At 36.7% G+C, this 11,462-nt stretch overlaps 1 protein-coding gene across 1 annotated transcript in view; it reads right to left on the bottom strand.

The window, feature by feature from the left end:
- LOC145246647 (thialysine N-epsilon-acetyltransferase-like) overlaps positions 1 to 10,622 on the bottom strand; it is a 56,930-nt gene extending 46,308 nt beyond the window's left edge. The window contains exon 1 of the mRNA XM_080108350.1: positions 10,216 to 10,622. Within this exon, the coding sequence (XP_079964476.1) occupies positions 10,216 to 10,287 (72 nt within the window). The 5' untranslated portion in view covers positions 10,288 to 10,622. The remainder of the gene's footprint in view (positions 1 to 10,215) is intronic.
- Positions 10,623 to 11,462: the final 840 nt, after the last annotated feature.

An 11,462-nucleotide genomic window follows, 5' to 3' on the forward strand; every position in this document is an offset into this window, starting at 1 on the left:
TTATAGTATATTTTGTTTATCAAATTTTATAGTATAATTTGTTTATCAAAGTTTATAGTATATTTTGTTTATCAAATTTTATAGTATATTTTGTTTATTAAATTTTATAATATATTTTGTTTATCAAATTTTATAGTATATTTTGTTTATTAAATTTTATAGCATATTTTATTTATCAAATTTTATAGTATATTTTGTTTATCAAAGTTTATAGTATATATTGTTTATTAAATTGTTACGTGAAAGTACAGAATAGTTAACAAGTCCCTCTTCCCTATATTAGAAATGGTTTTCTAAATAATAACGTTATTATTTCAGCACAGTCCGCAAACTGCACAAGTATATCTTTTTTTCATTGAAATTACCGTATAACTGTTTTTGATTATAATTATATGTTGATTTCCCAAATTTTAATTTTTTGTTAGCGTTTCAAACAGTGGTCACCATATTCGGTAAAAAACAACAACGACAACAACAACAAAAAAAAAAAAATCCTCAAAACACAAATTTTTCGTTCGACACCTATTCGACAACGAAAACGTTCGACAACATTTTAGATGCCGAACGAAAAATTTGTCTGTTAATAATAATAATAATAATAATAATAATAATAATAATAATAATAATAATAATAAAAAAATGTCAATATTTTGCCAGTCTCAATAAAATAGCAAAACTTTTTAGCTTATTTTGCCGCTTCTTGAAAAACAAACCTCTTTTTATGCTTATTTTGCTGGTCCTGGTAAACTAGATCCCAGGTTATTTTCCGCTAAATATTTTTATTACTAATGCTAGTAAGGCAGATTTAGAAAACAGTTTTAATATAAGTTTACTTATATTTATTTTTAAGATAATTTTCAATTTCTCCTCCTCCTCCTACTACTACTACTACCATCACCACCACCACCAAATGTTGTAACATTAAAACAATTTATTTCAAATAAAATTAAAAAAAACGCATCTGTCTCTGAATATTCAGACATAACAATCTTTGCAAATCCAAAATTTACTTTTGGAGAAGGTTCTTTCACCAATGCACTTCAGGTGCACCTATCGAAAACAACAGTCAAAGACCACAAAATCCATCTTGTTCAAATCTTGTCTATAGAGCCTACACTGTACTAACACTTTGACAGCTTTATACACATTCTCCACAGTTTTCCAACCATCTGGATCAAAATATTTGCGGATCTTATAGATTGAAACACCAGAACCGGTAAAATAAGCTTAAAAAGCATGTTTGGCTATTTTACCGCGATTAGCAAATTAGTCTATTTGAAAACAACAACAAAAACCAAACAAAGAACACAAAGTTTTCGGTCAGCACTTAAAAAATTGGCAAACGTTTTCGTTTAAAAAACACAAACAAAAAGAACCAACAAAAAACAAAATGCAAAGTTTTCGGCCAGCACCTTCCCGAAGTTTATGTAACATGCCAACGATAATGCAATCCATATTCTGCACAAGTGCACTTGTGTTTTAATGATCCTTTCTACTTATTCATAATTATGTTCACACACTGGTTCTCATTAGATCATTGAAGTTAAGCAACGTTGAGCCTGATCAGTATCAGATGGGTGACTATTTGGAAAAACCAGGCAATGTTTATAGGAGGACGTTGATATTTGCCTGCAAGAACTACAAAAAGACTAACATTGTCATCTGATTGGGATATACAAGTGACTAGGTACCACTTGTGAATTTGATAATCCCATGAAACTTTCTCCTTTGGAGGAAGCCGATTCAACCAACCTTAAGTGAGTGCCGCCTTGATTTAGTTTTGGGTATTATTCATTGATTTTTCTCTCTTGAAACATCGTCCATTTTATTAATTCTGCGATTTCTTAGGATACCGTTATGTTTCCCCACACCAACGTCCATATATGGTACTCAAGCAACACACACTTTGACTTGTGATACAGGCCAGTCCACAGTATTTGGTATATCTAGAACTGAGATGGCAACCTCTGGCCCTTGAGTAAATTTTGTTTCGTTCACAAACTTATTCAGGGTACGATATAAATAAAGATTTCTTTTTAAAATATGTTTGTTATTTTTCTTATGTTTTTGATATTCCTGTAGTAAAATAATTGATATCGTCTAAATATAAATGGTATTTTTTTTTTTTTTTTTTTTTTATTCAATTTTCACCCCAAACAAGGCACAGTGCCACTTTGAAGCAGGGGGCTACTATTAGGGAATTAATTAGCGGGGTCATTATGAAGGGAGAAGAGTAGAAAGATGTTTGTTAACATTACACTTGAACTTCTGCATATCATTGCAGTTGGGAAAGCAGAATCCCGGAAGGGAGTTCCAAAGACCCGCAGTTCTGGGGAAGAAACTACTGGAGTAAAAGGCCTTCTTGCACCTAGGGATCTCTACTGTAAAGGGATGAGACTTAGTAGCTTGTCGGGTTTGTCGGGGGTAGTTACGTCGGGGAGGTACAAGTGTTTGCAGTTCGTCAGAGCATTCACCATTAAAGTATTTGTAGAACAGGCAGAGGGATGCAACATCTCGTCGATGGGACAGAGGTTGAAGCCCAGATGACAGTTCAGGACCTATCAGGTTTGCGACTCTTTTTTGAACCCTGTCCAGGAGCGAGAGACAAGCAGCAGATGCACCAGCCCAGATGTGACAACAGTACTCCATACATGGGCGAATGGTTGCCTTATAGAGGTATAGGATACTGGCAGGCGTAAGTAGTTTTCTACACTCATTTTCTTCAAACGCACACAAAATTTATTTGCATATTTAATAACATTGTCGTTATTCATGACAATGTAGCCGAAGCTGCTTGGCCTTCCTCCTATAATCAGCATAGCTTTTTGGCCCTCACGCTCCAAAAAAGGTTGCCAACCCTGGTCTTGAACAATGTCTTTTTTCATTATCTATATCTAAATGATTGTGTAATGACCTTGCATATTTTAGCCGTCTGTTTTGTCTTCATTGTATTACGATTTAGTTATACGATACGAAAAACAATCCTAAAACGATACAGCAAGAAAGAAATCAGATGCAAATGCATTAAAGTATCTAATTTACTTGGGAAAAGTTTGACATTAAGCTAGTTTTTAATGTAGGGAAGAATCCAGTCCCCCCCCCCCCAGAACACTTGTAATACGGCTTCTTATTTGAGTAGTTTCTTTCTAAGAACCGCAGGCTTTCTGATGACAGTTTTCTTCCTGCATGTAACCTTCATCTTTTAATGAACTAGCATGATGAACCAACGTTGCCCGGGATTAAATGATGATAAACAAATGGTTCACGCTCCCATACTTTTATTGTCATCGAAATTGGCGAAATCAACCATTTTTCAATCAAATCGATTGATTACCTGCTCTAGCTGGGGACCCATCATGGTACACCAGGAGGAAGTTCACATGCTTCCCACTATGACTTATTTCACAATACATTGTAATCTACAATGCACTGTAGAGAACCTACTGGCGAGTTTATAAAATCATTTTTATATATAATGGCTTGAATTAAAGTTTAACATGCAAAGGTTAAAACATCATAATGTGCTCTAAACAGAAACATTCATTTCGAACGCGCCCCTGTCATATCAAAGAATTTACTGTTGATTTTATATGTCGAGCCTTTCGGCTTGTGTGGTGATAAAACTTCTCAGATGCACTTGTGATGTTAGGCTGTGTAAAGTGTTAACTTTGCTGAAAATCGTCTGTTCCTTCTTTCATCGGATTATTTCGATGATCGATACTTATCAAAGACATTCCGATACAAAACCTATCTAAGAACACTGCCAGGCACATGAAATTCCTTCATTGAAATTTCATAAAAATCAGCCCAGCAGTTTTTGAGTTCATAGGGAACGAACTCACAGACAAAGTTCCTTTTATATAATAGTTGAGATAAGGCCAATAGGCATCTCTTGTCTTTGCCATAATCGGTTCTTCATTATTGTAGCAAAATTCGAAAATTGAAATATTGAATTTCAAGTGAAACCAATGGTGTCTATTGAATTGTCATATCGCAGTAATGAAAATATCCAAAAATTACAAAAAACGATAAAGTAAAAAATTGATTATTAAAGAAAATAGTTTTCGAAAAAATTTACAAATTTAGTTTACATAACAGGCTCTTCTTTGTTTCCCTTGCGTTTACATCACATGTCACGTCACAAAACAAACATGGCCGAAATCAGTTTTTCCTTGAATCATGGAAATACATGTTTATGTAATATTCCGGAAATATTTAACTAATTGTGGCATGACAGTTAGGTAGATAATATTGTTTATTGCGGAAATTGACAAAAAATGTAAGTAATTATTGCTTTTTTTATTGAAAGCTCGGCTGTTGGATTTCGTTCTTTTTAGCTTCTTGCATCAAGTAGCCTCATACCCTTTCTGGAAGGATTTTCAGAGAATAAAAAAAATAAAGTACATCTTGGAGTTGGTCAGTTTCTATATGATGTTGTTCCTGCATTTGACTTTCATCTTCATCTTTTTTTATGTGTTCCTTGAATGAAAAGGTGCAGCTCAGGGTTAAGTCAAAGTAGACAAGGTTGGTCGGATTCTCACTGTGTATTCAATGTTCCAAACCGCATGATATTTGGGGGTCGGTTGGCCTTCTGTTCTTTAGATGAAACAAGCTGACTTTTGAGTTTTTGCAGGGTTTGCATGCAGGTGATTACTGAGTTTAGTTTTTTGTGTCATACGTTGATCTCTCTTCCAAACAGGACAACATACTATTCAATAGAATAGCATAGGTTCAAGCTAGTAACATCTTAACATGTGCTGTGGCTTCCAACTTGGAGTTGATCAGTTCCTGTAATATGTTGTTCCGGGAGCTTACTTTTATTTTTATCTTTCAAGTTGCTCTGGTTGAGCAGCAGAAGGCAAACACGGTAATACTACTTTGTATAGTCTTCCTCTCCACATTCACAGATAATAGGAGTGTTTTGTAGCCCATATTTAGCTATAACAATTTTTGATCATCCCATTTCCGTTTTCAGATGATTGAATCAATTGGGTTTAGGGTGCTTCTGAGCCAGGCAAGGAGGTTTCAGAACGCGTATTCCCATGTCAATTAGAGAAGGAGAATCATCTATAGCTTTATGGTCCACAGATGCATTCTGGTCTTTTCCTGAAAAATTGTAAAGGGCTCAATACACCTGAGGAAGCATCTCGTGAACTACAGTTAATGAACCATTGGTTCACATCGATGAAAGAAATGGCATTCATAACTAGTAGCCTTTTTTTTTTTAATATATGGAAATCGCTCCAGACAAGGCCTGTAACCATTTGATGTAAGGAACTAAAAAGTAAAAATGCTGCTTCAAGGTAAAAAAAAACAAAAAAAAAAAACTACCCAACACTAAATGTTGGATAGATTCTGATTCAGAAAACAGCGATTTTTCCTCCTTTGTCAGAAATATTGCTCCTGAAATATGAGGACTAAAGGACAAAATAAGGAAAATGAAAGTTCAGAGGTTGCTGGGAGTGAACACAAGGTCCACTTTCTAATCAGCTCGCAATTTGTAGTCGTGAATCCACAGTTAACATTTTGATTTACAAATAGACGTGGTTGAGGCACATGACATGATGTAGATTGGGTTAGGGTTAGGATGTCCACAGTGATCAGTGTGTGACAATGTGCCGAGGCTCGACAAAGGATTTAATGTGAATGGAGTGTACCGAAAAAATATCACAATTATTGTTCACACGAGTTGAGAGCAAAATCTAACCAGAGACAAAGCATTGTTGTGTCTATGAACTAGAAAAACCAGCAAGCAGCAGGTTCAGATTTAAGGCTAAACCATGGAAGGGGATGATAAAAATGGACCTGAGAGAAAGAGGGATCAATAAAGACCTGGCCAGAGATAGGTTAGTTTGAAAATCAATTTCTTAAAGCTGTCAAATGCATGCAAGCATATAAATTTTTATTTATTTTGTTACTGTTTTTGTTTTTCACCCCAAACAAGACACACTTGAGATTCTGCATGTGAGTACAGTCAGGTAAGCAGGGGCCTTTTTTTCTTTTTTTTTTTTTACATGGTAGTCACCACTTATCAAGACCCGGAAGCCACTCAGGGATAAGGGTTATTGCATGTACAGTAGTCAATGGTATAATATCGTAGTAATCATTAGTATTGGAGATTTCATAAAGTATCTTACTTAAGGGGGTGGTTTATCAGGAATTTGTTTATGTTGGACTTGAAGACATCCAAGTTGTAGTCAGGGGGGGGGCAGGCAAACGGAAGAGAGTTCCACAGATGTGCACTTCTAAGAAAGAAACTTTGTTCATGGAATCTACGTTTTGATTTAGGCACAGATAAAGAGTGGGGGAAATTATTGACAGTGGTTTCAGCTAGATGGGTGTTTTTCATGAAGGATTGTCGAGGGGGGGGCAGAGATTGAAGCTCAGGCAAACACTTGCCATGGAAATAACGATAAAACAAAGACAGGCTCGCAACATCTCTTCTGTGGGAGAAAGGTTGCAAGGAAGAGAAAAGGGAACCCCCCCACTAAGCTATGAAGTCTATTTTGTACTCTGTCAAGGCAGGATAGGCTGTTTTTAGCAGCTCCTGCCCAGATGTGGCAGCAGTGCTCCATCCTTGGATGTACTTGGCTTTTATAATAGATAGAGAATTGAATCAGCAGTGAGATATCTACTGGAGCCCACCATTTTTCCAGTGATCTTGGCAACAGACTTGATGTATGTGTTCCATTTCAGATCAAGAGTAAAGGTCAATCCCAGAAGCTTGTCAAAACATGAAGCCTTCCCAAGACCAGAGCCATCCATTTCAATTGATCCCAGATGGGGATCAGAGCATTGATTATGTAAAGATAGGAGCTTGGTTTTAGATGCATTAAAAGTAACCAGCCACCTCTTCCCTCATTGTACCATGTGTTCAAGATCAGAGGAGAGAGAATCAGAGAGAACTTTGTAATGTACGGCCTTAGATGTGTTGCCATAGATGGTCGTGTCATCAGCATAGATGTCATTGAATGATTTAAGTATGTGTTTTGGGAGATCATTGATGTAGATCAGGAAGAGAGTTGGGCCCAGAATGGACCCCTGAGGGACTCCAGCATTAATACTGTGGGCTTCTGATTGCTGCCCATTAGCCATTACTCTTATGAGCCTATCAGAGAGAAATGATTTAATAATTGAGAAAACATTTCCCGTTATACCATAGCTGGAAATCTTGTGACTAGGCCTTATGCCATACCTTATCGAAGGCCTTTGATATGTCAAGAGCAATTGCTCTAGAAAGGAAGCCTTTGTCAAGAGATTCACTAATCCTATGAAATATAACCGTTAGCACGTCTGTTGTAGATCTAGCAGAACGGAAACCATATTGCATGTCACTAAGAAGGTTATTTCTGGTGTGGTGGTTGACTACTTCTTTATTTAATTAGGATTCCAGCAACTTACTCATAACACACAGGGGACTTATTGGTTTGTACTGAGAGGGAGATGACCTATCACCTGAATTCTTAAATACAGGGCATACTGATGAGGTTTTCCAGGGTGTTGGGAAGCACTTCTCCTTAAGACAACGCTTAAACAGGTTTTGTAAGTATGGGGGCAAGTTCTAGTTGAAGCTTTTTCAACACTATAATTGGAATGCAATCAGGGCCAGTTGCTTTACTGGAATCAAGGTTCTTGATTAACTTGGCGACCTCACGCACAGATATTTGTATGTTGCATAACATGTCTGTTATAGGAGAAAATACAGGGAGTTGATAGCCTTGGTTGCATTGGGTAGAATTAGTTGCAAAGTTCTTGGCAAATAGTTTGGCCTTGTTTGATGCTGACGAGATGACCTCAGGTCCATTAATGATGGTTGGGATAGAACACACGCTTCTATTCAGGATTCTGTTTGCTGTTTGCCAAAATTGGTGGGAACCAAGCCGCTGCTCAGCTACTTTGAATTTAACAGACTGAGCATAGAGCTCTCTTGCATTTTTTATTACTCTTTTACAGTGGTTGCTGGCAGTCCTGAAAGCAGCTTTAGTCTCAGTGCATCTATTATGTTGGTAGCTATGGAAAAAGTGATTTCTGTGCACGATGGCAGCAGCAGCACATCATGGGGAGAACAATGGCTGGCTGTTAGGTTTTTGTTGGAATGTTTTGGATGGGAGGGAATTCCAAGGACTAGCAGTTTGAGGGGTGAAGCTATTTGAGTAGAAGGCTTACATCATCGAGGGGTCTCTAGAGTTTAGAGGGTGGGATTTTGCAGGAGTATTTGTTGAGTGCTTGGAGTTTGTCCGAGCACTTACCATTAAAGTATTTGTAAAACAGACACAGGGATTCAACATTTTGGTGATGGGACAGAGGCTGGCGTTTGGCTGATAGTGCAGGACCTATTAGATTGGCGACTCTTTTTTGAACCCTATCTAGGAGCAAGAGACTTGTAGCAGATGCACCAGCCCAGATGTGGCAACAATATTCCATGCATGGGTGAATATTGGCTTTGTAGAGATACAGGATAGCATGGTAGAGTGAGCCCATCTTTCTTGCAGCAGCCTTGGCAATTACCTCAATGTAACCTCCAAAAGAGTGTAACTTTACAACTGAATTTTACCAAGTACTTTATCCCCTACTCCACAAACAGTAATTAGAGCAATAACGAGTGAAACATGCATGGTTCCCACTGAACGAGGCATAAAAAAAAATGACTAAGTTCAGCATTTGTCCTCCCCCTCCCCATTTATCTCCAAAAGTCCCCAGGGGACGTCAAATCCTGGTGAACATGAACAAACGGTGCAGTTTTAGGCCTTAACATATGTAAATTTGAGTTCTGCACCATGCAAAAAAAAAAAAAAAAAAAAAAGAAATGACAAAGTCCATCATTTGCCCTTGCCCCAAATTTAGCCCCAAAAGTTTCCAAGGCCTCAACATATTTAAATATAGACATACACAGAAAATTTGGGACAAATATGGTAAAATAGTCCCAAAAATGAAAACTTTTACTCTTACTTTTTTAGTCATATCATATTTAATGTTTGTGCAAAATTTCCAAAAATTGCAACACATACTTATTGAGAAAAGTGCGGACAGACGAACGGCCGAACGGACAAGAGTGAATTTACAGGTCCACCCTCCTTTTGTCGGGGGATCAAAAAATGACTGACATTAGACAATCATCAAGGGAATCTCGATAATCGCTCAAAAATACAAAACTAAACAAAATACTAGTAGAAACCCGCCCATTAAAGGTCACTAATTGTGCGAAAATGTAATGTTCTATCAGTATTTTGTTTAATTTTCGATTTTTGAGCGATTATTGAGATTCCCCAGATGGCTGCCTAATGTCAGCCATTTTTTTCCTGTTTTAACTTAAGATTTGACATTACTTTTGTTTCAAAGGTAAACAAACGCTTTAAAATAAGTTAAAGCACAAACAACTTACCTAGGTAGGTAGAAGGGTAACTTATCTTGCCTTTGGTAACATTTATTTGTTATGTATTTGTTTTGGACCACTTTTTCGTTTTGTTGTCTTTACTGCAAAATGCTCAAAGATCCCGGTACTTATAAAGGATAAATATCCAGAGGATTTCAGTAGTTTAACGAGAAATCCTGAATCAATCCCTGAAATGGCTGAACCAATTTATGATTTGAAAGCTTCCTCCTTTTCCTCTGTGTGTGTGTGTGTGTGTGTGTGTGTGTGTGTGTGTGTGTGTTTTAAAGATTAAACTTTTTTTTAACACTAACCCTTACTTAACTCATTTCATATTTTTAAAAAACGGCTTCAACTATTTCTGGGACTGACTGGAGACTATGTCAAAATACTGAACTCCTCTGGCTATTAATTCATTAGATTTACAAGTATCGACATACTGACCGTTCGTTGGTTTGTCGTGCTTAAGTTGGAAATAGCATTTTCGTTCGTCTGTTATGCTTAAGTTTCCAAATAGTATTTCCGCAGGTTTGTTGTTTGAAATAGCATTTTCGTTAGTCTGTCGCACTTAAGTTAAAAACCGCATTTTTTTAAAAAAATCTCTAATCGCGCAGATTAAAATGACGCATCTTAGAATTGAGTGTTGTTTAAGAAAAAATAAAAGTGCACGATTTGCGAAATGATTTCCCTTGATTTGTTCCAGTTTTTCTAAGTAAAAGACAGCGCGATTTATAAATTACTAGTTTCCAACAATATTTATATATATATATACATGTAAATACTTTTTGCGAGATGTAATAAGTGTCAATCACGCACCTGTTGTTAAACCGGAGAAAGTTTCTTACCTTAAGCAAACGCCAAATTTGCGGGCAGTCTTCTTCTGTAGCAGGACGCACTATAATATTCGGATGGGCCATAGTTTTGCCAATTTTGAAAAGATGCAACGGACCAGTGTCGAATAACGGCTGTTAAGTAAACTGGTTTCTTTATAATCGACCCGTCGGTTTATATAAGAGCATTCTCACCTCCTCTCTTATGTGAAAACTGAAAAGCGACCCTTCGTTCTTGACAAAGCACTTTTTCTTTCTTTTTTTTCTTTTTCTTCTGGTCAGGTCAATTCAATATTGCGGTTACGTTTTCTTATGGTTAATTAATTGGGGAAAATTGTCAATGCTCTAAATAAAATTGTTCCACTTTTTTTTTAATCTGTTAAATTACAGTTTAATTTAGCGCAATTCCCCTTTTTGTTGCGGTTTTAAATAGTTTTTATATATATATATATATATATATATATATATATATATATATATATATATATATATATATATATACACACACTTGCTCCAGTAACTATTATTTTTTGTCAATAATATAATTATAATTACCTTGATTTATAATCGGTTAAATTACACTTTAACAATTCTTCTATCTTTTGTTGTGGTTTTAAATAGTTTATTATTACTATTATTTATTTATTTATTGTTCAACTAGATCTGGGCAATAAGTCTGATACAACTGAAAACTAACGGCAATTATTATATTTACCTCTTTTCTAGGAGGTCAGGTGTAGGTTTTGATAAAAGTGTTTCACTAGAATGAACTGGATTTGAACTCGGTACACCCATTCCTTTCAGTCCGTGTCATTAACCACGCAGCTACCGTCAACCCTCAAATCATTTCATTCTTTCAAGCCTGATCCCCATCTTTAAAATCTTCAGTTCGCGCCCAGGAGACCATCGGTTATCCTCCCAGGCCTTGTTCCCCTGTCCTTTCCAGGAGCAGGATGTGTTTATTGCCCGTGATCGTCCGTGTCCCTGGATGGTTTCATCAGGCAAAGCCGACGGGTTCGAACATGGCTATTTGTTTTACACGTTCCGAGTGTCCCTCTGTCTGAGGAGAAGGAGAAGGAGGAGCCGGAGCCGGGGATTCCACATCCTTCATCTCACGCATGCATCATTGCATCAGTGCATCACTCGGGATGCGAGAACCAAAATAAATCTCGCGTCTGTTGTAACGATGAAAGCAGAGCGAACAACCTTCTAATTATGCCAACTTATATACCGTCCTGTTATAAAATTAGTTTTCGTTAATT

Source organism: Euprymna scolopes, chromosome 24 (assembly GCF_053919585.1).
Source record: "Euprymna scolopes isolate OS-2025 chromosome 24, ASM5391958v1, whole genome shotgun sequence".
In the NCBI taxonomy this organism is placed as follows: Eukaryota; Metazoa; Mollusca; class Cephalopoda; order Sepiida; family Sepiolidae; genus Euprymna; species Euprymna scolopes.